General features: G+C 34.2%; 4 protein-coding genes across 4 annotated transcripts; 2 read left to right on the top strand and 2 right to left on the bottom strand.

The window, feature by feature from the left end:
• Positions 1-1,092: 1,092 nt before the first annotated feature.
• Positions 1,093-3,321, top strand: LOC18011377 (L-ascorbate oxidase homolog). The gene is made up of 3 exons (XM_006392559.2): positions 1,093-1,340; positions 1,812-2,921; positions 3,012-3,321. Exons 1-3 carry the CDS (start codon positions 1,093-1,095, stop codon positions 3,313-3,315), a joined length of 1,662 nt encoding a protein of 553 aa, XP_006392621.1. The 3' UTR covers positions 3,316-3,321.
• A 9,946-nt stretch (positions 3,322-13,267) lies between these two features.
• Positions 13,268-14,693, top strand: LOC18011376 (scarecrow-like protein 18). Its single transcript, XM_006392558.2, has one exon. It carries the CDS (start codon positions 13,295-13,297, stop codon positions 14,627-14,629), a length of 1,335 nt encoding a protein of 444 aa, XP_006392620.1. The 5' UTR covers positions 13,268-13,294; the 3' UTR covers positions 14,630-14,693.
• A 3,868-nt stretch (positions 14,694-18,561) lies between these two features.
• On the bottom strand, positions 18,562-21,111 carry LOC18011431 (F-box protein At-B). The gene is made up of 4 exons (XM_006392557.2): positions 20,917-21,111; positions 20,624-20,829; positions 20,135-20,225; positions 18,562-20,043 (listed from the first exon to the last, which is right to left on the bottom strand). The coding sequence occupies exons 1-4, from the start codon at positions 21,064-21,066 to the stop codon at positions 18,676-18,678; spliced, it is 1,815 nt and encodes a 604-aa protein (XP_006392619.1). The 5' UTR covers positions 21,067-21,111; the 3' UTR covers positions 18,562-18,675.
• A 374-nt stretch (positions 21,112-21,485) lies between these two features.
• LOC18011436 (probable WRKY transcription factor 10) lies at positions 21,486-23,838 on the bottom strand. Its single transcript, XM_006392556.1, has 6 exons — positions 23,467-23,838; positions 22,857-22,986; positions 22,627-22,764; positions 22,295-22,457; positions 22,042-22,194; positions 21,486-21,927 (listed from the first exon to the last, which is right to left on the bottom strand). The coding sequence occupies exons 1-6, from the start codon at positions 23,836-23,838 to the stop codon at positions 21,486-21,488; spliced, it is 1,398 nt and encodes a 465-aa protein (XP_006392618.1).
• Between the last annotated feature and the right edge of the window lie 3,346 nt (positions 23,839-27,184).

Here is a 27,184-nt window from a genome sequence, read left to right as displayed (position 1 = left end):
CCATCATTCAAAAATAGGTTGGTTCAAATACCTTTTTCTTTAAGTTGAAAATCTCATATTTGCTTTTTAAAAAATTATTTAATGTATATTTAACTATCAATACAATCAAATTTGAAAACATTATTTTTAGACATATAAAATGTTAGAAAATAGTCAACTAATTAAAGTTTGATAACTATTTTATCCCCACTGCACGATTACTGTTCTTTATTGTTGACAAAACAAATTTATTAAGTTCTTATTCAAAATTTGTTTTGTTTGTTTTTTATTGCTTTTTTGGGTTAAATGTGAAAATACTATTAGATGAAGCTATGAAAACAGAACTTTGTAGTTTATAAAAAGAATAATAATAATAATTTTAGCAAAATTTGAATCAAAACTGATATGCTAGCTATGAAGAAGGAACCATCGACGATTTGGAGCTTGATTGATTTACTTAATTTGAATATGTACTGCTTGATCCATCCGATTTGCATGTTCCATGTTAAACCATATTTGTTCACCCCATCAACTTGTTTCACTATGTTCTCGATTTCTCACGTCAAATCAATTACTAGTCATCACTAGCTCATTAATTAGTTTGTATAACTATTTTCAATCGAGCATAACTGAATATTTGTACAATCTTATTGCCAAATGACATTAAATCATCATAGCCAACCCAAATTGATTTGTCTAGGAAATAAAGTTTAGTCATATGCGTTATTACTAGACCACACGTATATGAACAGACTCACAAATATATTCTTCAAAATGAGCAAAATACGCGAAGACACTGTGGGAAAAATATTCTAGAAAAAAAAAAAGTTACACCAAAAATAGCGAGAGGTCAAACTGAATATTCCTAATATGGACGACAGGGAGAGCGTGACGAGAGGACCTGAAGAAACGAGAAAAATAAGGAAACTGTAAATTCGATTAAACTATAAAAACGTCGTCTAACATTTGAAGGAGAAAAAAAAAACTAAATTCAAACCCCTCAAAAAAAAAAAAACATTACAAAACCAAAAAAATATCACTTTTTTTCTTTCTAACACTTGAAAAAGAAAATCAAAAAGTTTATTATCTAGTAAAGTTTAATATTGGTAATTAATGAAGGGAGGGGTTAAACTGTTGGCCGTGTGCCTATGCCTTGCGGTGGCGACCGTCGTCGTAGCGGAGGATCCTTACTTTCACTACGTGTGGAACGTGACGTACGGAACCGCATCTCCTCTCGGAGTTCCACAACAAGTCATTCTCATCAACGGTCAGTTCCCTGGTCCTAACATCAACTCAACTTCTAACAACAACATCATCGTTAATGTCTTCAACAACCTCGACGAGCCTTTCCTCCTTACTTGGTACGTTTTTCTTCATATATAGGGCGCTACGAATGGTCATTATATTTGGATATATATAATTCGGTTTTATTGTTTGGTTATCTAAAAATCAATATTTTATCAGTTTGAATTGTATATTAAATGAATAATTAAATCGTAAAATAGTCAAATGTTAGATGAACAATCGAACATAGTTTCTGTAAAATGTTAATAAAACGCTAAAATAAACAAAGTAGATCAATGATCACAGATTTTTATTTCTAATAATATATATACTTTTTAACATTTCAATAGAAAATTTTGAAACTGAAAAATTTGATGGAGAAGATGGTAAAAAAAAAAAAAAATTAGCATAAAGTTGTCAAAATATACAAAAAATGTAAATATTATTACATACTGTTTTTTCTCTATTTAATACATTTCGATTTTATTAATAGTCAATGCTGCCAATACCTTCTGATTCGGGTTTTATTTTGGCAAATTTATAAATAGGAATGGAATTCAGCATAGGAAGAACTCATGGCAAGATGGTACAGCCGGAACAATGTGTCCCATTCCACCGGGTAAGAACTTCACATACCATTTCCAGCCTAAGGATCAGATCGGTAGCTATTTCTACTACCCGACCACAGCTATGCATCGTGCCGCGGGTGCCTTTGGTGGTCTCCGTGTGAACAGCCGTCTCCTAATCCCCGTCCCGTACGCTGATCCTGAAGATGACTACACTATCCTTATCAACGACTGGTATACGAAAAGCCACACTCAGCTCAAAAAGTTCCTCGATAGTGGCCGTACTATTGGCCGTCCAGACGGCATTCTCATCAATGGTAAGGCCGGGAAAGGTGACGGCTCCGACCAGCCTCTTTTCACCTTGAAGCAAGGAAAAACCTACAGAGTCCGTATTTGTAACGTGGGTCTCAAGGCATCTCTCAACTTCAGAATTCAGAACCACAAGATGAAACTTGTTGAGATGGAAGGCTCACACGTTCTCCAGAATGATTATGACTCGCTTGACGTCCACGTCGGTCAATGCTTTGGTGTTCTCGTCACCGCGAACCAAGAACCTAAAGATTACTACATGGTAGCTTCCACAAGGTTCTTGAAAAACGCTTTGACCACCACAGGGCTCCTCCGCTACGAGGGAGGAAAAGGCCCCGCCTCTTCTCAGCTACCTGCGGCTCCTGTTGGTTGGGCTTGGTCTTTGAACCAGTTCCGCTCTTTTAGATGGAACTTGACAGCCAGTGCAGCTAGACCTAACCCACAGGGATCGTACCACTACGGAAAGATTAATATCACTCGCACCATCAAGCTCGTGAATACTCAGGGCAAGATCGATGGCAAGCTCAGGTACGCATTGAGTGGTGTCTCACACACAGACCCAGAGACACCCTTGAAGCTTGCTGAGTACTTTGGCGTTGTCGATAAGGTTTTCAAGTATGACAGCATCTCCGATAACCCTACCTCGGATCAGATCAAGAACATCAAGATCGAACCCAATGTTCTTAACATCACTCACCGCAACTTCATCGAAATTGTGTTTGAGAACCATGAGAGGAGCGTTCAGTCTTGGCACTTGGATGGCTATTCCTTCTTCGCTGTAGCGTAAGTAACACTCTACATCCCTTTTCGTGCACTATACGAGTAAAAAAAACTATAAATTCTAATTAAAGCGTCTTTCATTGTATTAAACAGAGTTGAGCCAGGGACATGGACACCAGAGAAGAGGAAGAACTACAACCTTTTAGACGCAGTGAGCCGACACACAGTCCAAGTCTACCCCAAGTGTTGGGCTGCAATCTTGCTCACATTTGACAACTGTGGAATGTGGAACATTAGGTCAGAGAATTCCGAAAGACGTTACTTGGGACAGCAACTCTACGCAAGCGTTTTGTCGCCGGAAAAATCTCTCCGGGACGAATACAATATGCCGGAGTCAAGCCTCCAATGTGGTCTAGTCAAGGACAAACCTAAGATTAACCCTTATGCCGGAGCCTAATTTTTGTTTAAGACTTTTATTTAACAGAAAAAAGAGTTTGTTTTTGTTTTGTTGAGACCAATTTGGAATCGAACGGATTATATTATGATTTTCGGATCTTTTGATTATTTAATTCAAGTTATTATTAATTTGCCATAAGACAATATTTTTTATACATATGCATGAATTGTGAAATGTATGTATGTTTTATTCCTTGAGTAAGACTTCTTCATCTAAACAATGAATTAATTAAACGGTAAGACTTCTTCTTCTAAACAAATGAATTAATTAAGGGAATCATTATTAACTTTAATTTGGCGTCCTTCTGTTTATTGTTTTATTTAATCATATATAGCTAAACCTTGAACTAATTAACGATATGAGTAGAGATAATGATGTAGCTTTTGCTACCTAATGATTTTTTTTTTCACATCTGAAAGAGTATATTATAATATCAAGCGATGTTACCACGTCGAATAAACCATAATTTAACCCGAAAATTTAACCTTTGAACAATAGTCACAAAACCGGTAAAGTTAGAAATTCTTCTGGAGCGAATAGCTCCCCCCCCCCCCAAAAAAAAAAAACAAACAACTACAAACTAAACATAAAACAAATTAACCAAAAACCAAAACATAAAAGGCAATAAGGCAGGCATGATTAACTCTATTAGGATCCAAAATAACAATACTTAAAATGAATTACAGTTGTAATCCGATTGTAACTTGTCAGAATGATAGGATATATCTATATATGTTTTTTTTTTGTAATAAATGAATGATCACGTTGACACCACATTGATATCGGGCCGAATGACTAGGGCTGTGATGAGGCCTAGAGAGTATCATAACACAAAATATCATACATTCACACTGCGATGTTATTCAATCATATTCAGATACACGAGAACTGCATGAGATTATCGTGTAGTAAATAAATGGATAGAAATATAATAGCGTGATAGGCTATAAAAAGAAAGAAAAAACAAATCAAACTTTTGTCGGGAAATTGTATATGCAGATAGCTAAATAGATTAGGGACATATATTGATATCTATGTGAGTTATTGAGAGTGGAGCTGACAAGGATCTTGACGTGCACGTGCTTGTCGCGTGCGACACAGATGAGGTGAAACGTTAAAAAAGCTTTCTTCTGCTCGTTTTGATCTTCAACCATAAGGAGACATATATCTCTCAACTTCAAGCAATTGAAAAGCTAACACAAAAAGCTTCACTACTTTTTTACCATTTTTTCTAATTTCTTGATAATATTGTGAATTTGATACACGTGTGTTCAAGGTCTTCACGTAAGTTAGCGCATGTAATTGTTAGCGATGGTTTGTTGGGAAAGGAACGTATCTTCTAAACGCATCAAATCTAATTGTTTAAGTCCAAAAAATCATTAATTAGGAACAGAAAGAATGTTCGTATTTTAATTATAGGAATGGCAGTGGAGGGTAGGAAGGAAATACCTCATTCCAATATGTCCCATCCAACGTGGCAGCCAAAGATACACAAAATAAAATAACAAATTTTACTTTTATTAATTGAAGGAAAGAAAGAAAATAAAAAAAGTGAGAAAGGCAAAAGTGTCAGCCTTTCGTCCAATCTTTTGGGTTAAACTTCCTGCCTCTCCCTTCCCTCATTTATTTCATTGCGTGCTTCTTCTTGTTCTTCTTTGTTTTTTTTTTATTTATTTATTTGTTTGTCCTACTTTCTAACTTATTTTTTTTTCACTGAAATTTTTTTTTTCTTATATAATTCAAAGATAGAATACAAAAGTAGAACACAATTTTGATACACAAAACCAGCGGAAAACAGGAATTCTCCAAAAACTAAATCCGATACATGGGATACATATAATAAGATACTAAAGTCAAAAGTAAAATTCTCGAAACATAGAAAAGTTGGAAGAGTACAATAGCGAAACTACATAACTCAAAAGAACGCTGATCAGGGGATTTACAACTTTAAACGAAAAAAAAAACCGAAGATAGAAAAAACCACGAAAAAATAGTTCAACTAAAATGATTAATCCAAACATAAAAGCCAATAACGCTAGTTTTTAACTATTATAGCACAATAAATCAATAAAAAAATTTAATGCTCATATAATAGCGCTATATTATGAATATTAATATATGGATGTCCACTATAAGGCCCATTACTAATATTGTATTTGTCTCACATTGGAAATTTGTGGTGATACCTAAGTCTTTGTAACACTATATATACTCCTCATTATCTCCGGAATAAGACACACCAATTTCTTTTTTCTCTTGATAACTGATTCACAACACGTTATTAGCGCGATCGTCTCTCGATCTATTCTCACACCGAAAAGGTGAGAGTTAGTTTAAATTTTTTTTTTCTCTCAAACCGAAAAAGTGAAAGTTAGTTCAAAATTTTATTTTGGGACGAGAAGTTTTTCTTTCCCCGAAGAATGAAGACTATGCCTCCTCCATGCTTAGGGTTTACCCTAAATCTGCACGATTTTATAATCTACACTATTTATGATCCGTTTTTGCACAAGAACATCATATATGCCCAATCTGTGCACACCTGGATTTTATCATAAATCGTTTTATACACGATTTATGCACGGCGAGATTATAAGAGCACAAGATATGCCCTATCTATGCACGGCGGCGAGGTTATATGAGCATAATATATGCTCTATTTATGCACGGTGAGATTATAACAGCATAATATAAATATATGTCCTATCTGTGCACGGCTGAATTTTTTCTGTTTTATTTGATAAGGTTTTCTAAAACGAAACAAATTATATCATGCTTTATCACGAAATTTACACATTCATATTATATGAAATTGTTTGATGAATTGATTGATTGATTTAAAAACTAGGTTAAAGGTAAAATATTAATGAATTAATGAATGATTGAAATATTATATGTGATTATATCCTGATTTATGATTTTTCAATTAATATAACTTAGCACATAGAGATGTTGCCAGAGTTTATAATATAATTGCTTTATATAAACTATGTTAAATTATTATTAATCTTCATATAAGTCCATAATTAATCATTTATGTGAGTAATATTAAATTAGATTAAATCCTTATTAGTAATCGTACTATTGTTATTAATTATGGTGATAGAATACGACAATCAAAATATTTTATTACATAAGTTTTGTGCTGGTTGGATATCATAATTGATTGAGTACAATTAAATTGTGTTAGTCAAAATCATTTGCTTTGTGATATTTGTTCAAATCGATGCATGCTTTAAGTGATAGAACATTTAACGTTCATAAGATAATTGCATCTGGGTTGATTATCATATTTTTTGAAATTTGAACAAATTTTCGTGATTATATTTATGTGATAATGCCTCTTTGTTGATCTTAAGATCGAGTACTTGACCAAAAAGATCCACAAAATTTTGAATCACCAAAATGTGATATTACACTCATTATGATTGGTTGAATCTAAAATAATGTGATTTAAAGTCTGCAGTGAGTTTGGCTCGGTTATGTTCAGATATTATGTGAAGATAATATCGTTGATCCAAAGATGTTAAAAGACATACTCTACCATTTAGAGAATGAGATGTTGTCTTGTAGACACAATACACTTTGAGAAGTGTTATAAACTTGTATATGGGTCTAAAAGAGGCTGAGCAACATAATGAGTTAAAAAGAGAAAAATCAGGATATACTTCTGATTTGAGATAGTCCATTCCCTGAAGTGAATGTGACACCCTATATTGAGAAAGAAAATACCACATGATTGATATAGGCCAAATATGGCTATGAAAGTGGTTGCAGACATAAATGTGGATATGGATATGGATATGGTCAAGGTCAAGGTTGAGGCCAAAGAGTTTCTTTTAAGAATTCTGATATTCACTAGAACTGAGAGAATAAAGATGGTAACATACAAGAGATATGTATATCATATGATGATAAAATAAACTAGTGTGAGTACAAGATGAGATTGTATAAAATATTAGAAGCTCCAGAAGAGCAGATATGATTGCCTATGAAAGGATTTGGAATCATTAATGGATTATACTTTCTTAAGTCTCAAAGGTCAAAAGGATCTAAGATATAATATAAAACCCAAGTTGGGTATGTTGTTGATCCTAGAGTGGGATTCGATTCGAGATGAATGGAACTGAAGTGTCATCATCATCTCGAGAGGGAGAATTGTAGAATCCCACAATTCTTAGTAAGTGGAACATCCAGAAGATCATGTTCACACTCATGTTCGATAAATCATGTGTACAGAAAATCTAAAAGATTTTAAGATTTATCAAGTTGAGACAATGAGTGAAGGAAATGATTAACATCTTCACATCATGAGTATTATCCAAGACAGTAAAAGTAATTTAGAGAAACTACTTGTATTCTCTATTGAATTGTACTACACTAGTATATGAGATATAAATGGATCTAGTAAACAAGAAGTTCACAGAAAATCTCACTGTTTTGGCATAACTGGTTAAGCCATTCCAGTTAAATAACAATGCGCAAAAGATCCAGAAGATTCTTATGTGTTTGGTTTTCACTCTCCAATAAATTTGGATATGTTAATTTTCTGGTACATACACAAAGAGATATTTTGGACTGATCACCCACTATGTATCTTTGTGAAAGTATTTGGTTAATTGATTAAGAGTGAAACCACATTGATTCGCATTATGCCAACGAATATTTTGAGTTCTCCCCATGGTTGGTTTTGGTCAGGAACCTGATGTTTCCCATCTAAAAGTTTTGGATAATTTTGCTCCACCACATTGATCTATGATGGGACCTCAAAAGAGGAATATATGTTGGATATGGATCTCCCTTGATGAGTAAATGTATTAAGCCATCAAATAAGGGATAAGATTAGAATTACAGACTGTAATTTCAGTGAGTCAGTCTTTCCAACAATTAAGGAAGGGAGAGAAAATAAACAGCTAGAAAATCAGTAAAAGAAATTATCTTGATCCTCTGAAAGAATGTGCACTAAAAGTTTGAAAGATAATTTATTTGCAAAGTTAAGCAAATTTGATGCTAGAAGCAGTATCTGGCCCTGATTAAGTTATACCAGCTGTGCTCCAATTAATATTGATGTCCCGGGGGGACAATATCAACTGCTATAGAGGCTAAAGATCGCATGAAGCGTGATAGACCTACTGATTCCAAAGATAAGATCCTCGAAAGAAAAAAGAGCATAATATAAAATGGCAAGGTTGAGGAAGTATTCTCTAGATGAGATATAGACATGAGAAAGAAAGAAATCTAGGTACCTATTAATGATAAGAGATTTCAACTAACTGAGTCATGTCTGGAATGAATGGAATCAAAAGCAAATCAACGTTGATAATATTTTTGCATGTAATGAAGCAATTGATGATGAGAAATGAGGATCAAAAACCGCGGTACAAAAGATGTATTGAAAAACACGTAAACCGATGATTGGCCAATCATGATAGAGGCCGTAAAGGCAAAGATTAAATATCTTGTAAAGAAGAATTTGGACCAGTAGTCCGTCTACTTGAAAGTGTAAAAATTATGAGACATAAGTGGATCTTTATACGAAAGATGAATGAAAGTGATACATGAAAAGATATACTTTCTTGTGGTGGATGCAACTATTTTACAGATCCTTTATCAGTCTAAGAATGAGAAAAGTACTTGATTTAGTCCTAAAAGGAAATCAAATTGCCAGAAGCAATTAGAAGGATTAATGATTTCAAAATGAGGTTCTCAAGAACATTGGCTATTAGATTATTGAGTTAAAGCAAATATGCTTCATGCGGATATTATATGATAATCAATATACTCATGTGTATGTATCAAAAGATTATGGATCAATGGAATCTTTGGTTTGGATATAATAAAAACTCCTGAAGAGTTACCGGAAGTCGAAATTTGGAAGAATAAACTTTGGAATGACAAGTTTGTCTTGAGGTTCTCCAAATTGTAAACTAAAGAAAGAGATATTGTCTCAAAGATCCTCATATTATTTTATATACAAAATGCTCATACATAGTTGGTCTTGGAGTACCACACTTAAAATGATATTTGAGAAAGTTGTTGATCTCTTTCATGATTGAAAGATGTGCTTTGGTATGGCAAGAAAGAAATCCAACATGATAGATGTTACAAGAAGAGCATGAATAAGTCGTATGTACAAATATGTACAATATGAATATGTAGAAGATTGTATGTAAAAAAAAATTTGGCATAAAGTCCAAATGGAAGAAGAAAATATCTTCTATGAGAAAGGATGTTATGGACTAGAAATCCACTAACCTGAGAAAGTTTGATAAGCATATGAGTGTATTAACTAAGGTTGTGCTTATATCAATTCCCTAAAAGATGATATATGATTAGAATGCATCTCTTGAAGAAGATGCTTACAGAGGGAGAAATATGATGATCTGCGTGGTTGTACTCTTTTTCTTTCTCATGTTTTTATCTCACTGGGTTTTTCCATGAAAAGGTTTTAGCGAGGCAACAAGAACACGCAAATGATAGTAACCTAAAAGGAATGTAAATATGAAAGTGTATCACGACTAAAGAGATTATTAAGATCATCAAAAGCAAAGAGAAATATTAAGATGGATCATCCAGGACACTCGATAATTGCAATGTATGTTGATGATTTAAACATCATTGGAACTCATGTAGAGATTTCTCAGATAGTGGAATATCTGAATAAATAATTTGAGATGAAAGATCTCGGGAAAATAAAATTTTGCTTGAGATTGCAAATTGAGCATCTAAAGGATGGAACCCTAGTGCATTTAACGACATATACAGAAAAGGTGCTTAAAAGAATTAATATGGATGATGCACATCCCTTAAGTAGCCCTATGGTCGTAATATCAATTGATGTGTTAAAAGACCCCTCTCTTCCTCGAGAAGACGATGAAAAAGTACTTGGTCCTGAAGTACCATATTTAAATATAATAAAGGCATTGATGTACCTTGCTAATCATACAAAACCTGACATATCTTTTGCAGTAAATTTATTTACAAGGTTTAGCTCATGTTCAACTCGAAGACATTGAAATGAGATTAAACATATATTTTGTTAACTCAAAGGAACAAATTATATGGATTTATTATTTTTTAATCCATCCAAAGAAGATTTGATTGGTTTTGCAGATGCTGGATATTTATCTGATCCACATAATGCCAGATCACAGAGAGGATATGTATTCAGATATGGTGGTACAACTATTGCTTGGTGTTCTATGAAGCAAACCATTATAGCTACTTCTTCTAACCATGCTGAGATTTTAGCTATTTATGAAGCCGGTCGAGAGTGTGTATGGTTAAGGTCTGTCATTCAACATATTCGAGAAGATTGTGGTTTATCAAAAGGAAAAGAAGCTCCAACAATTATGTATGAAGACAATGCTGCTTGCATCGCTCAATTTAAGGAAGGATACATCAAAGAAGATAGAACAAAGCATATTCTACCGAAATTCTTTCTTTATACATGACTTGCAGAAGAATGAGGATATTCGTGTTCTACAGATCCGTTCAAGCGATAATTTGGTGGATTTATTTACCAAGGCGCTTCCAACTGCTACTTTCAAGAATTTGGTTCAGCTTATTGGATTACAACGTCTCAAGGACCTAGACGGAGGTACACATGAGGGGGAGTAAATGCGTGCTGCACTCTTTTTCCCTTAACTATGGTTTTTCCCACAGGATTTTTCTAGTAAGGTTTTTAATGAGGCAACATCTTACGCGCTTTACTACAATATCGTTATAATGGTCATCAGGGGGAGTATTATGAATATTAATATATGGATGCCCATTATAAGACCCATTACTAATATTGTATTTGTCCCACATCGGAAACTTGTGGTGATAGCTAAGTCTTTGTAACACTATATATACTCTTCATTATCTCCGGAATAAGACACACCAATTTCCTTTCTTTCTTGATAACTGATTCACAACACGCTATGTTTTTTTATGTCTTTTTTTACTTCTAACTCCTTATTCAATTTATAGTGTGTTAACGGCGTTATCTGAGTTTTTTTACTATCACATTCATCCAAACACAACATTAGATCATAAAATGTATTTTTTGTAACTACATTTTTAATTAACAACTGAAAATATAAAAAATTAATCTACATTTTGATTAAAATATTTAACCCAAAAGAACATAAAATGTAAAGCATCTATGGATATTAATAATAGTTGGATTCATGTTAAACAGTTACCTTTTTTGTATTGAGGTTTAAGAAATCGATTTACGTGGATGATTGATGGTAATGTTTAGTCAAATTAGAAATATCATCTGAAAAGACTTGTCAAAAGAAAGTTTAGTGCCAAAAAAAAAAAAAACCTATGGGATCGCTATGTGTTTTCCAGACTAAAAAGCACATCCATCTCCTTTGTCCTCATTGACGACTACTACTCTTTCTACCAGCTCCTAATTATTATTCATTTAATGCAGACACTATTTATTTATATCACTTACTTATATTTTAGTTTTTGTATTAAGTTGATTTGACTAGGATCCAATTTGAAATACTATGATTTCCCATATATAATAATTTTCTCTGAAAATCCACCACATACACAAAAATATAATTACGTGAATGAATTACCGGTTCGAGGATAAGAAAATATCGTTTATAGCAAGAAGAATGAATAATTCAGGAATACTTACGAGCCACTGTGATGCATACACCAAACGATTTAAGTCATGAACTTTGAAAGCATCTTTCTCCTTGGTGGAACTATGTATGTAAGATTTTATATTAAAAAGTGTATGTAAATGCATTTATCATTCGATAAGATGCTTCGTATATATAGTACAAGATGATATGATGACATGAGCAATAAAGTCGCCAATCCAATTATAGATGCTCTAATTATATACATACATAATGTAGTGAGAGTCTGAGAGAGAGAATCCTTTTCACTTGAAGGGTCGCAGCATTTCCATTTTGGTAAATCCAATAAATGAGAAAGTGTAATAATTAGCAATTTGGGGTTACCTTTTCGATTTTGCAAGCAAAGCTATTTCTTTCTTTTTGTACATCCCAAGATTATCAGATTCCTTCATCTTATATGATTGTTTTATTTTATTTGTAAACAAAATTATTTCTTTTAGCTAGATCTCGTAAATTGGCATCCTCGGCATCAGAATCTCAGCGAGAATTCCTATTTTACGCATCTAATATTGGAACCTATAAGCATAATTCCTGCAAACGCCATATAATCAATTAACACAGTGGGCCACCTTCACGATCCATCCACCGCACAAATATACTCACATAAGTATATATTATCCTGTCGACGAAGGCGTGTGAATGCAGAAAATATTATGTATACGACTGATGTTGAACTGTTTTAGTTTATATTTTTTATTTGTGTTTTTATTTAATTAGTATCTATTGTTGTGGGGAAATATACTAATACAGCAATTGCTTTATTATATTTAGTGCACGTCGATAAATAAATGAAAGATTCCTTGGCTGCAAAGATAGAAAAGGATTCAAGAGTGTGCTAAATTCTAATAAACCGAACTGAAACAAATTTGGTCTTAGAATTTAGTGTGTAAAATTGAAACACAAGATGAGAAAATGTTAAATGTATATATATGTTTCAAACTAAACTTCAAACACAAGAATTTAATGATTGTACTTTGTATAGTTTTTTACTCAACTATTGTTTCAAGCTACGTGAGATATATAAACAAAGTAAATTTTTAATTAATCATAAAACCGGCTTGAGGATTCTCATGGACCCTTGAATGGTTTGGTCGGTCCATCTTCAACTCTATCCATAGATTTGTGTTATGTGTATAGATATATATATATATATATATATATATGCGTGTACACACATGCTATAGCTAATGTGGAATTTATTTATAATAATGCAAGCAATATACCTTCAGGTAAAGAAAAATAATATTTATTATTACCCATTGAAAAGGACTCATTTGATCGAGAGAGAAAACGAATCTATCATATGAACCAAAAGCATCTTTCAATCTTTTCAAATGCTTGCTTCCTTCAAATCCTCTAGCTCCTCCTCCGAAGATGCCACCACCACCACCGAGAATCCTCCTCCTCCGTTATGCCTCGCCTCCTCCTCCGCCTCCTCCTCCGCCTCACATCACCTCCGTCGTCTCCTTTTCACCGCCGCGGATTTCGTCTCTCAGTCAAACTTCTCCGCCGCTCAGAACTTGCTCTCGATCCTCTCCGCAAACTCTTCTCCTTACGGCGATTCCACCGAGCGGCTCGTCCACCTCTTCTCAAAAGCCTTGTCCATACGGATCAACCGTCAACAACAAGATCCAACGGCTGAAAACGTTGCCACGTGGACAACGAACGAAATGACTAGCTCCACGGTGTTTACAAGTAGTGTATGCAAAGAACAGTTCTTGTTTCGAACCAAGAACAACAACAACTCCGAATTCGAGTCTTGTTACTATCTTTGGCTGAACCAACTAACGCCTTTTATTCGGTTCGGTCATTTGACGGCGAACCAAGCGATCCTCGACGCGACGGAGACAAACGGTGACGGAGCTTTACATATACTTGATTTAGATATCTCACAAGGGCTTCAATGGCCTCCACTGATGCAAGCCCTAGCTGAGAGATCATCAAACCCTAACAGTCCACCTCCATCTCTCCGCATAACCGGTTGTGGTCGAGACGTTACCGGGTTAAACCGAACCGGAGACCGTTTAACTCGGTTTGCTAACTCTCTAGGTCTTCAGTTTCAGTTTCACACGCTTGTGATCGTTGAAGAAGATCTCGCCGGACTTTTGCTACAGATCCGATTGTTAGCTCTCTCCGCCGTACAAGGAGAGACCATCGCAGTAAACTGCGTTCACTTCCTCCACAGATTCTCTAACGACGACGGAGATATGATCGGTCACTTTTTGTCGGCGATCAAGAGCTTAAACCCTAGAATCGTGACAATGGCAGAGAGAGAAGCCAACCACGGAGATCATTCGTTCTTGAACAGATTCGCAGAAGCTGTGGATCATTACGTGGCGATCTTTGATTCGCTGGAAGCCACTTTGCCGCCGAATAGCCGAGAGAGGCTAACCCTAGAGCAACGGTGGTTCGGAAAAGAGATTTTGGATGTTGTGGCGGCGAAAGCGGAGGAGAGAAAGCAAAGACATCGGAGGTTTGAGATCTGGGAAGAGATTATGAAGAGATTTGGCTTCGTTAACGTTCCCATAGGAAGCTTTGCTTTCTCTCAAGCTAAGCTTCTTCTTAGACTCCATTATCCTTCAGAAGGTTATAATCTTCAGTTTCTTAACAATTCTTTGTTTCTTGGATGGCAAAATCGTCCTCTCTTCTTTGTTTCATCGTGGAAATGATCGGAAGAAGAAAACCTAAGAGTTAGGTTTAATAGAGAAAAAGAATATCGATCATTTTTGCTGTTAGGGCAAGAAAGATCATTTTGTAGATGACGACGGAGGACGGTGGCTCCGGCGAAGGAATCTTGGGACGTGTGACTTTTACTTTCTTGGGAAGCTCAGACAAAGAGACAACCTAATCTTTTGTGTTTAACCTACTAAGATTTTTTTTTCTTCAAACTCAAATCTTAGGTGTATCGTTTTGACATATATATTCCCATTTTATCTATTTTCTTTTAATTTAATTTGATTAATTAGTCGATCCACTAGTATATTGGATGCATTTTTAAGATTTATTATATGTATCCACTGATGATTCAAATGTATTTTAAATTTCTATATTATATTTATATATGATTATGGTAAATTTTAATAGTAGGTGAGAGTTTTAAATAACTAATTGGTTGAAATCGTCTGATTTAAATTAGTCACGTCATAGTTATAAATTTAAAGAGACCTTTAAATTCGTGGAAATGGCCTTATTTGGACTCAACCAGTTTAATAATATAATCAGCACGAGAGAGTAGTTAATCTGTCTCTTCGATCTTTTAAGAGATTCCACTTTCTCATGCTTTTTAATTTGTTTTCTATTTATTTTAGTATTATGTTTATATGTAGTCGTGATGATAATATATATATGAGAATGAGAGTACCGCCCTCTTGTATCACAATTCTATACTTTAGTTTTTTGTTTAGTTTTTTTTTCTAAGCCTACAAGCCCTTCATTAGTCAATCCGAACTATCAAATGATACAAGAAAAAAAAACATCATTAATCCATCATGCGTTCCAAAACTAACTCTAAACCGAATTTGAAGCAGCTGATCAGCTCCGAGTTGACTTTATGGGTTTAACACCAAGATCTTCATAAAACAACTCCTCAATCAAGAGTCAAATATGTCCATTCAAAGAATATCTAATTTCAGGGTCCAACAATTACACTCTGAAAAAATACTGAGCCGTATCGAAGTGTAGATAACTCTAAGACGTTAATTATTCGTTCATGGCTAAACTTTATAAATGACAATTTAGCAATATAGGAGTTTTTATTTAGTTTGTGTTAAGGGAGGAGCACTCAATTTGAAATCATTTAGAAGATCTCTTTCTAGTCCCCAAACTTTTGTGTGTGGGATTTTATATACTAGTGCGCTAACAGAGGTTTCACAATACATATCGTTTTAATTTTCATTTTCACATATTTACAAAACTATTAAGAACATTTTTATGTTTCCTTTTCGGAATTAGCAGCTTCTTAATAAGTTGAAAACCCATATTACATCTTATATATATATATATATATATATTTATTTCGTTTCAAAATATTCGATGTTTTATAGATAAAAATTATCTCAGATTATATGATGTTTTTAAATTTCATTGCAATTTATTTTCTATGTTTTATGATCATTTATATCATACAGTTTGTTTTATCAGTGGTTAAATTGTATCTAGGTGGATAATAAAAGATGCTTTTTATATAGGGAAAACTAATAATAAGCTTTTTTTTAATCTGTATGCAAAAATATTAAACATCAGTTATTTTCAAATGGAAGAAGCTAGTCTTTTCTGATACTTAACAAACAAATTATAGTATATATAATATTTAGCTGTATATTCCTGTGAAAGACTGAAGCCAATTCTCTTTTTACGTCGACGAAAGCCACCTATCCAACAAATTGAAGAAGTCAAGGTTAAAAAAAATTGAAGTAATAAAACTAATTAATATCTACCATGAGTACCATAATTCTTACTTAGACTACTAAGAAACCACCATTTGGATGCCAAAAGAGAAACCCTTTGTTTAATTAATTATTAGGGTTAATGTCGACAGAAGAGATCTTAGAGGAATAATCAAACAACCACTGGGTTCCTCTTGTTTCCCGAAAATTCTTTTTTCTTTGTCGAGTTTTAAAATGATGCGTTTTCGTTATTTCCGAGAAAGGTACTTATCGATTATTTATACTCCATTCAAAGTAATTAATATTATATCCAGAGATAGTAAAATAATGGGGTGAAAAAAGGGATTTGTCTTTGGGGAAGAAACAGGTAATGAAAACCCTAAAAGGTGCCGATTTGTCGGGTGAAACAAAAGCATCAAAGTTGTCAAAAATAAAACAAATGGGTGTGTTTTTTTATAGTTATGTTATACGGTAGATTTAAATTGAAATGAAAGGCTGTTTTGATTTCATAGTTAATCATGCTATAATTTTAATTAATGAAACACAAACACACAAGTCGTGGTTCATAGGTATCTCTCTCGTCTCGCGTGTCTCGTTGCCTCCCTTCTCTTCCCTTTTTTTCATACCCTTTTGTTCACTCTTTGCCCTAACACATTTACTATCTTATTTAAAAATAAGACTAAAACATTGCACACATATCTATACACCTACACGCACACGCGTCTAGTTGGGTCTGAATTCTAAATGTAATGATCAAATTTAGATCGGATCTTTCTGATCAAACCATATACAGGAACACGAGTCCATGCACTATGATACATTTATATGCATACATAAACATATATTAACAATTGCGAACTTGATTGATTATTTTATTTTTACCGGCATTTCCTGTATATAAGTGATTTAATATATAAATGTAGCAAATACATTGATTAGTATTCCAAGGTAATATATCTACGTTACAAATTACTATTTCATTGAGAAAAATACACTGACTATTTCATCATAAAGCCAACTATATGCTAACATAGGAGAAAACATTAGTGATCATAGCCCTATAATATGTTATAAGTATACACATAATATGATCGGAAATGGATAATATATGCATAGCCCTATACTTTTTTTAACGAAAACATTTGTAGCCCTACACTTCTTTTTTCTCAGAGATCAAACATCAAATAATTACTTATGACAAGACGGTGAAATTAATATGTAACAAAGACGGGAAGAAGATGACGTACGTCGTCATGAGCTGAAAGGCGATTTTTGCGTGTGGATAGAAACCTAAACCTCACCCACCAAATTAAGTTATATATATATATATATATATATATATATATGAATATGAAAAAAAAAATTGTAGTGATGAAAAGGAAAAAGAAAGAAGAGAAAAAGGATTTAGGGTTTGAGTTGAAATCTATATATTTCATATGCTTACTGACAGAAGCAATCCCTCATGCTCTTGTACACACACCCACTCTCTTTTTACTTCCATCCATCAATCTCAATCTATTTTTGTCTTGACTTTTTTACTTTTTCTTTTTTCATATACATTTTCCAAAGTTTTATAATCTATTGGCTGGTCAAATAATTTTCCTTACCAAGTATTTCAGCTGGTTAGTTAGTTCTTCATATTACTTATGTTGAAATAAATATCTGATGTAAACTATGACTAAATTACATATATAAAGATTTTTGATGTATTTTTGGATTCTATGTAAATCTATATATATTAATAGAAAATATGACTAACTAGAAATATATACAGATGAGAATATTGTAATGAACTAAAAAAGAATCCAAAAAACGAATTGTAAAGGGGAAGACAACACTCTGGTTTTCGGGTGTTCGGTTTGTGAGACCGACACGTGATGTTGATTCAGGTTACATTTGTCGTTAATGTGTAGTCTGTAGATATGTGAATGCCTCTTCAATTAATTAATTCAGAAATATGGGTATCTAGCTTGTTTTTCTTAATTAGCCTATAACTACTTAATCAATCATATAAGTCAAATCTTTAGTAGTTGGCTTGGCTCCAGATTTTAAGTATATGTTGCCATCTGCTAAGGCTAACATATAGGCACTTGAATCCTTTTGCCTTTCCAATTGTTTTTTTTTAGTTTTATGCAATCGTTTTGTCACTTTTTTTGTGCATTTTTGGAATTAATTTCAACTATAACCCACGACACTTAAATTTAGTTACAATATAATTTAAAGAAAATAAAAAGTTTCAAATAAATTACACATTCTTGTACATTGAATCATTTTTCTGAACGATTTTTAGAATTTATACAATACATAAACTAGTTAGACGACGAGCTTCCTCAATGGCGTTGAGGCGTGTGGAATTCCCAACCATCATAGCATCCAAGCTCACACCCATCAAAACACAACGTGAGCCAGGGTCTCTGCTCGCGGAACCTAGCTGTCTCCTTACGACCAGCGAACCGTGTCTGTCCCAATCCGAACCAATGGAGACCTGCAAATGACGGCTTGCTCAGCCATCTCAGTGCTCCAGTCGTCAACCTCACACAGTTATGGACGTTGAGCTTCCTCAACTGTTTGCTTCCTCCCTCTGCTTGTCTTTCCCTTGTAGCAAGCCACTCTATCGAAGAATCTGTCACGTGAAAGCAACTCCTAAGACTTAGCTCTGTTAAAGCCTTGCAATAGCGCGTGATTGTGTGTACAGCTCTGTCTGAGATTCCTGGCATGTGACCGAGATCAAGTGTTGACAATGTTCTGCTGATTGTTCCTTCACTGTTCAACAGATAGGAAATTCCTCTGTCACTGACTCTCTTACAGCCGCGGAGGGAGAGTTGCGTGATGGGAACATCCGACTTACCAAGTGCAAGCATGCCACTGTCTGTTATATCAGCTCCTGCGAGATTCAGAGAAGTTAACTTTCTGAGGGCTGAAACAGTATTTAGGCAAGAATCTGATATACTTTTGCAGCTTCCTAAGTCGAGCAGCTCAAGATTGCTACACAACCCCAGTTTCTTCACGGCTTCGCTGGTTATGAGAGGGCACGTGGAGAGCCTGACCTCTTGGAGAGAACAAGAAGATCCTGTGACATCATGGAATGCCAAATCAGACAACAGGAAGGCGCCTCGAACTTCAAACCTTTTCAGGTTCCGGCACGAGTGAAGGAGCGATGCGAAACCAGCATCGCTGACTTTTGGGAACCCGCCAAGTCTCACTGACTCTAAACCTTTGCAAGCCTCGGAAAGGAGAAATATACCCATGTCATTAATTCTCTTGAATGATATCTTGCGGTTGTAACAACTTCGAACTAGAGAGAGGCTTGTGAGTTGCTGACAATAACCCAGAGACTGAAGCCCAGTGTAAGTCAAGTCACTGTCAGGAAATGGCTCTTTTTCAGGACGGTCTTCAAGGTCCAGTTTGACAAGTTGAGGAAGAGAACCTGTGATAGCTATGATTAGCCTGTCAGAAATCAAGTCCAGTACAAGAGACAGACTTTGCAAAGTCAAAGAAGGTGAAGGAGAAAGCAAGGCACTATAATCAGCCTTAGATAAACAACTTCCGGAGACTTTGAATCTGTTCATGAGAAGAATTGCCTCGGACTCGAGCAATGGCTGTAACCTTAGAACTTTGAGGGTTTCAGGCAAGGAGAATCTAACAGACTGGAAAGGGGTGGCATCTACTAGGATACCTCGGATATTTAGTTGCAGAGACTGCAAGCATCACAAGAATATAAAAACCCAATTCAATTTCACACTTTCTCGCTTCTTCGGACCAATCCCTCAGCAAGCTTTAAGAAATTACCTCCAGATACGGGCACCCATTAAGCATTTGTGTCAGGTTTGATTGAAAAACAACGGGTGAATCCAGGTCTGTCATTTCCAGCGTAAGAACCCTGTAATTATAAAACCAAATTAGCTGACTTTCATACCTTCAATGCTCTATAGAAAGAAACTCAATTCTGTATGATTGACAAAAAGCCATAGCTAATCTCAAACACGTAAACGCTTGCCTTCAAGGAAAGACAAATTATCAGCAGGTGGGTTTCGATTCTTTTAGTGAAAGTCTAATATGAGAACCAGAAACTAAAAAGACGTCCTATCATCTACCGGATCATAGCTCTCTCTATATATGGAATTGATCGATAGTCCCTAAGTCAAAGAAAAAGGGATCAAATTTTCCATTTTTTTTCAGTCTATCAAACTACTAAATCGCAGAAATAAATATAGCCCACAAGCACGAGAATTCATTGAGTCACCTATCGCACTATCATGGGGAAAACGGAAATTGTACCGGAGATTTGGGCAGAGGCTCCCGATGGAATTGAGGACGGTGGAGTTAAGAAGTGAACACCTGAGCAAGTGAAGTTCCCGGAGGTGTGGCCCGAGAACCCCACGCACAGCAGCAACGCTGAGGCGGAGACAGTTCAGAGTTAGGCTCCTGAGTCCGATGCAACCACGCAGCATGTAATTCAGAGTTTCCTCGTCGGGAGAGAAAACCTAACAACACAAGGGAACGAAAGTCGATAAATTTCATCAATTTCCAAGAGAGAAAAAACGCGGAATTATAGAGGATCGGAGACTTACAGAGAGATCGAGAGAGGTAAGAGAAGGGAGAACGCCGGAGACAACGGCGGAGCGGAGCGTGGTGGAAACACAGGCGACGGAACAGAGATTCTCGAGATCTAAACGCTTCAGTATTTCCTCTGCTAACACAGATCTCGTCACTTCCTCCATGGTGAATTATCTCTCTATCTCTTCTCCCACTTCAATTCAATTCAATTCCAGAATCTCAAATTTGTTCATGTTCTTCCCCTTTTGAGCCGTTGACACGAATAAAAAGACGAGCGGTGTTTGGACGCAAGGCTAGTCGTATCCTTACCGACTTGTCCGAGTCATTACCGATCGGTTTAAAGAAAACTCCTTGATCCGATTTTCGATTTTTTAATTAGGCATTTCTAACTCAAATTATTAGAAATTAAACCGTTCAGCACAAAGAGTAACATTCATTAAAAATCATAAAATAAGCTCTGATGAGTACAAGTTTTTGTATATCTTGTATATTATTGTATAAGGGATGATATCAATGCGGATACGGATTTAAAAAAAAATAAAAAAATCAACTCTTTTTAGTTGTTGTTGAAAACGGTTTGCACCTAAAATTGGAGACCAAACTCAAGAGATAGCCGATGCATGATCCCCTTGTAGACCTCTGAGCCGTCCGGTATCACATTCGGTTCATCATTTCGGTACGTAGAACCAGTATTCTGGTTAACCGGTAAAGTGGGCAGCCTAGAGAGTCCGGACATATAGAACTGTGTCATATCAATTTGTGGGGCCGAAGAAGAAGAGAGCGGCCTCATCATGGCTTGAGACGAAGAAGGCGGCCTGCCTAACCGAGCGGTTCGATTGGTAGAATCTTGAGTCACTGATGATGAACCGGACCGACTCCTTGGACCAGAATGGCTAATGCGTGCAGCTGGTGCAGCGTGCTCGTGTTTCCCATCGTATGTGGTCACCACTAACTTCGCATTGTCTGCTCCTCTCTCCACATGCTTCTTCACTTGGCACTCGTTGTACGTGCATTTGTAGTAACTCCTGCCATTACCATTAATTTATACCAAAACACAAAAAATATCTTTTTTTTTTAAGATTTAGCATCGAATTGGTTATTAAAAAAAAAAAGAGCTAGGAACATGGTGAAATGACAACCTCGGATTTGGATTCCCTTTGACAACTTTCTGACCGTATTTCCTCCAGCGAAAACCATCGTCAGGAAGGTCTTCTTCGCATTCCATCTGAATTATGACCCTTTCGTTCTTGCTTGTTCTTGTCGCTCCAATCATGTTTGATACCTCAAATTTCCTGCAAGAGAATTCGGTCATTAACTTTGGTTTAATTAAAATTGAGATGTTCTTTAATTAGTATTATCGATTATGATATGTTAAACTAATTCTGTTTGGACCTTCTCTTTGGAGATGAAGGTTCGACTTCTAGTTCAGCAACAATGTCGTCGTCTTCTTCTTCGTCTACATCTTCATCTTCGTTGTATTCTTCGTCCTCGCCCTCGTTCTCATCCTCGTCCTCGTCCTCGCTTTCGCTATTGATGTTGATGATCAGTGGTGGATCTAAAAAAAAATAGTTGGGAGCATAAGTTTATAAGTATGATAAACAAAATTAGTTGGAGACAATTTTTTTTCTATCACTAAATTAAAAGTAATTTAAATAAATTTATTTAAATATTTAAATAAATAAAAAAAAGAGTAAGGGCACGTGATCCCATTACTCTTTCACTACCTCCGCCCCTGTTGATGATATCGGTCTGGTCAACAATTTCAAATTCAAAAGATGCGTTTAAAGGAGCACCAATGGGATCAGCAAGAGATTCATGAGATGGGATATTAACGGACTCTTCCGTTGGAATACCATCAGAGCCTGTTTCACATGTAAAAAAAAAAAAAGAACCGATAAAAAGATTCGAAAAATACAAAATAGAAGCAAACTTGAGACACAAGCAACTCTATTACCTTCTTCAGGAGGCAGATCAACGTGCAGCGGCTGATGAGGAAGATCGTTGTTGAATATCATCGTCGTTTCGTCGTTGTCACCGCAACTTTCCACCGTCTCGCCGTTGGCCATCGGAGACGAAGGGATAATCTGAAAAATACATTACCAAACATAATACTAGTACTATGGAGACATCATTTGTAAAATTTGTAAATTTTTGCGTAAAATTTTATTCGGCGGTGAAATGAAATATAAAGGTAAAATGTTTTATTATGAAGACATCATTTGTAAATAGTAAACTCATATAGGTATTTGACCCCAAAAAAAAAAAAAACTCAAATAGGTATAATAAATGTCAAACGTGAACAAAAAGGAAATTACAGATTCTGTGTTTACCGATAGATAATGTTACTACTTATATTTTTTCCACCTAATCATTTTAAAATAACATACGTAATTAATTACATTCCCAAATATTTGTTTAATCATTTGTTTATTCAACCTTTTTAATTTATCATATGATTATAATTTTTTTTGGGCTAAATGTTAAATCATAATTAATATAAATTTAAACACGAATTATAAAATAAAACAATCGTAAAAACATACATAAAAGACATTGTTATTTACCTGTGAGGAATTAGAGAACATATCTGGAGATAGCAACAGAGCAGATGGGCTGAATCCTGGAGAGATTTCGACGACAGGAGAAGGAACAGTCGTCGAGTTCCTGAAAAATGCAGAAATTGGACTGATGTTCTCTGCGTCTAGTGGAGGAAGATTAAATCCTATTCTTGCAGCTACTCTCTCGCCGAGACCAGATCTTTGTTCAGACTGATGATGATGATAAGTTGATAAGTTGGTTTGAGGGAAGATCTCGCTGATTGGATTTATACCATTATCGGTTTGATTCAGCATCTCTAGAATCGTTCTTGGGCTAGGACTGGACGGTGGAGCCCAAAACGATATCGTTTCCATGAAATTTCCATCATGATCGATCATTTTTTTGTTTTTTTTTTTAGAGAACACTTGGATGTCAAGAAACACACACAACGAAAACAAAAGAGAGTTAGAAGACGAAATATATCAGTTTGGAATATTGTGTAAAAGTGATATAATTTGGGAGAATTCGAATGATTAGGTTATTTAATAAAAAGCATTATATATGTAAAGGAGAGACCTCTTTCTTGAGAGGAATTTAGCCGAACGAAGAAGAAGAAGAAGAAAAAAAGAAAAAAGAAGAAGAAAAAAGAGATGTGTGCACTTAGCTAGGAGGAAGATGGTGTTCTTATATAACAAAATTCGTCACCATTTACTTTGGTAACAATTTTAAATGGTCAAACATCGTCATCCAAGTGTCAACAATGCCTAAAGAAGTTTTTATTACTTCTTTTTTTTTTCGATTTTTGGTTTTTATGCGAGGGGTTTACTTCGGTTTGGGTTTATCAAAACAATACCGAAAGCATGATGTAAATAAAAGAAATTCGACTTTTTACTTTCTTGTAGAATAATAAACAAAAACTAATTTAATTTTTTTTTAAATTCATAATTTACGTAACCAAGATATATCAAAAAATTTAAAATATTAAACTCAAAAACAGCATTCTGATAAGTGATTATTAATATCACAAAGTTAAATTAAATAGACTATCACTATGATTTAATATTTATTAATAACTCAGTTAAAAAGTACATATATACATTTTAATTTATTTTAAATTATGCCGTTTTTGCCATCAAGTAATCATTATAAATATAACATATATAAACTAGATATAATATCACCGCGATTTTATATTTATTATCTAATATTTTTTTAAAAAATCAAGGTTATACGTACAGTTTATTTAATTTTAAATTTGTTGTATCATTTTCAAAAAAATAATATATTATAATGATTATATTTATTTAGAATCTAATCTTTTAAAATTTTTTTAAGTTATTCATATATTTTAACTAGTTTTATATCAAAATTATACGTTTATTTTAATTTATTTTAAATTATGCTGTTTTTACCATCAAGTAATTATTATTAGTATAACATATATAAATTAGACATAATATTACTGCGATTATATATTTATTATCTAACATATTTTTTAAAAAATCGAGATTATACGTATAATTTAGTTAATAAAATCGAAGTTTAATCAATTTTAGATCCGTTATATCGTTTTCATAAAATAATATATTACCATAATAATTATATATTAATTATATATATTAACTAGTTTTATATCTTATATGATATTTTAGCGTGTTTTAAATTGTCTTTAGTGTTTTTTTTCTTTTTAAAGACTATTGTCAATATCTTTTGACGTTCTTAAAACTATTGAAGTAATATATATTATGGTCGAATTTAAAATAATATATATTAGAATATCTGTGAACTTTTGAAAGTGGTTGCTGTATTTCTTATCAATTTTAAGGTTGGCGGTTCCACTGGTTTGATCTGGACCTTGTAAATTAACCAAAATTTTGGTTTATTTTTGGTTCAGTTTTAAAATACGGGTATGTGTTTTAGTGGTTAACACAAATGTGGAAATAACATAAATAGAACCAAAAAAATGTTGACCGAGGAATATGGCAAGTGCACAAATTCTAAAAGGAATATATAGTTATCTCAAAATAGCCATAACAGGTAAGTCGATGCATTGACCATTAACAATTAAAATATAATCCACAACCACGAACTACATAGTATTAGGATTTAGGAATAGATTTTATTTTCTTTTGGGATAGAAAAGGCTTAAACGCGTTTGAGAACAATTTATTAAACTTTGGTTCATGTGTTTCAGTGTTTGTCCGAGGTGGACTTACGAGAAACTCTTGCCAAGAGAGTTATTCACACCATGTTAATCAGAAAACTTTTGTATTAATTTGGCATTGCCAATACATTTTTCTGTGTGAGTATGTCACAGTTTCTAATGAATCAAACCTCATATTATGGATCTAGTGAGCGTTGGTGTTCACCCCGGCCACTCAGTAACTTTCGTTAAATTTCTTTTCCCTTTTCGTAGGTAATATTTTAAAGAACATTTTTACGTAGTATATAAAACAAATTAAATTAGTCGATGTGGTTTTCCAAGTTTGAATGTTACATATAAAAAATCTAGAATATCGTAAAATCATAATCTAGAGTTGTTAGATAACTTAACGTGTAAAGGGAACTAATCTCTAATTTACATCTTTACATCAACAAAACAACTTCTCAACCGGTACGTAGAATCTACTAATCCACTACCACCATCACCATGAGTGATATATTAATTTTTATACATTCAAGTGAGATATTAATTTTTATACATTCAAGTGAATATTAATTTTTATACATTCAAGTGATATATTAATTTTTATACATTCAAGTGAATATTAATTTTTATACATTCTAGTTTTAATAACTACCTCCAAATCCAAGACACAAGAGTTGGAGTCTGGAGCTGACCAGAAAGATGCATTTCGCATCAGTATATAAAACATATAAAACAAATTAGTCGATGTAGTTTTCCAAGTTTGAATGTTACATTTACATATAATTCGACCAAAAATATATATGAATGTTAAGAAATCTAGAATATCGTAAAACCAAACCGTTTGTGCCTGTCATCTCTTAGAAAAAGAGAGTTGTTAGATAATCTGATAGAGTAGCGGAAGCTATAACAACAAGGGATCGACGAAGTTCGATCACAAGCTGTAGAGAAACTGATTTAGAGGTCGACAACGAGGACTAAATCAGTAAAAGATGTGAATACTCTTCACAGTGCTCGAAAGCTCTTAAAAACTTCAATATCAATTCAACGTCCTTACAATAACGGAGGTGTCGAGTACTTATAACTAATAGAGAATCTAAAGAAATCTATGAAATCTAAGTAGTTAAGATATGAATAAATCCTAAACAATGATACGATAACTTTCGTAAAAAGAAACAAAATAACTCAAACCCAAGACGTCACTCAAATATAACCCAAGTTCGTAATATGCCCTTCATCATAATCTCATGAGTAAAGGGAACTAATCTCCAATTTACATCTTTACATCTACAAAACAACTTCTGAACCGGTAGAAACTGCTAATCCACTACTACTACCAATCTACCATCACCATGAGTGATATATTAATTTTTGTTACATTCAGGTGAAAAAAAGGGTGTAGATTACATCACTGGTTAGATTTTGTTAGTCAACACTTAGTTAATGGGTTCCTTTTCTAGTATTGCACTTGGCATAATCATATTTTCCGGTGAAATGTGACTTTGAGCATATGGTCCCCACTTTTCTAGTATTGCACTTGGCATAATCATATTTTCCGGTGAAATGTGACTTTGAGCATATGGTCCCCACATAATCCA

Source organism: Eutrema salsugineum, unplaced genomic scaffold (assembly GCF_000478725.1).
Source record: "Eutrema salsugineum unplaced genomic scaffold, Eutsalg1_0 scaffold_7, whole genome shotgun sequence".
In the NCBI taxonomy this organism is placed as follows: Eukaryota; Viridiplantae; Streptophyta; class Magnoliopsida; order Brassicales; family Brassicaceae; genus Eutrema; species Eutrema salsugineum.
Note: the sequence above shows the minus strand (reverse complement) of the source record. Positions and strands in the feature narration are given on the sequence as shown.

Bases quoted from the DNA above. Each gene is read 5' to 3' on its own strand.
- LOC18011377 (XM_006392559.2), top strand. From the start codon at position 1,093: ATGAAGGGAGGGGTTAAACTGTTGGCCGTGTGCCTATGCCTTGCGGTG. The intron at 1,341-1,811 runs GTACGTTTTTCT...ATTTATAAATAG, and splicing joins GAGCCTTTCCTCCTTACTTG to GAATGGAATTCAGCATAGGA. The intron at 2,922-3,011 runs GTAAGTAACACT...TGTATTAAACAG, and splicing joins TATTCCTTCTTCGCTGTAGC to AGTTGAGCCAGGGACATGGA.
- LOC18011376 (XM_006392558.2), top strand. From the start codon at position 13,295: ATGCTTGCTTCCTTCAAATCCTCTAGCTCCTCCTCCGAAGATGCCACC.
- LOC18011431 (XM_006392557.2), bottom strand. From the start codon at position 21,066: ATGGAGGAAGTGACGAGATCTGTGTTAGCAGAGGAAATACTGAAGCGT. The intron at 20,830-20,916 runs GTAAGTCTCCGA...TTGTGTTGTTAG, and splicing joins TTACCTCTCTCGATCTCTCT to GTTTTCTCTCCCGACGAGGA. The intron at 20,226-20,623 runs GTACAATTTCCG...TTATAATTACAG, and splicing joins AGCCTCTGCCCAAATCTCCG to GGTTCTTACGCTGGAAATGA.
- LOC18011436 (XM_006392556.1), bottom strand. From the start codon at position 23,838: ATGATCGATCATGATGGAAATTTCATGGAAACGATATCGTTTTGGGCT. The intron at 22,195-22,294 runs GTCCAAACAGAA...ATTCTCTTGCAG, and splicing joins CCTTCATCTCCAAAGAGAAG to GAAATTTGAGGTATCAAACA. The intron at 21,928-22,041 runs GTTGTCATTTCA...TGGTAATGGCAG, and splicing joins AAAGGGAATCCAAATCCGAG to GAGTTACTACAAATGCACGT.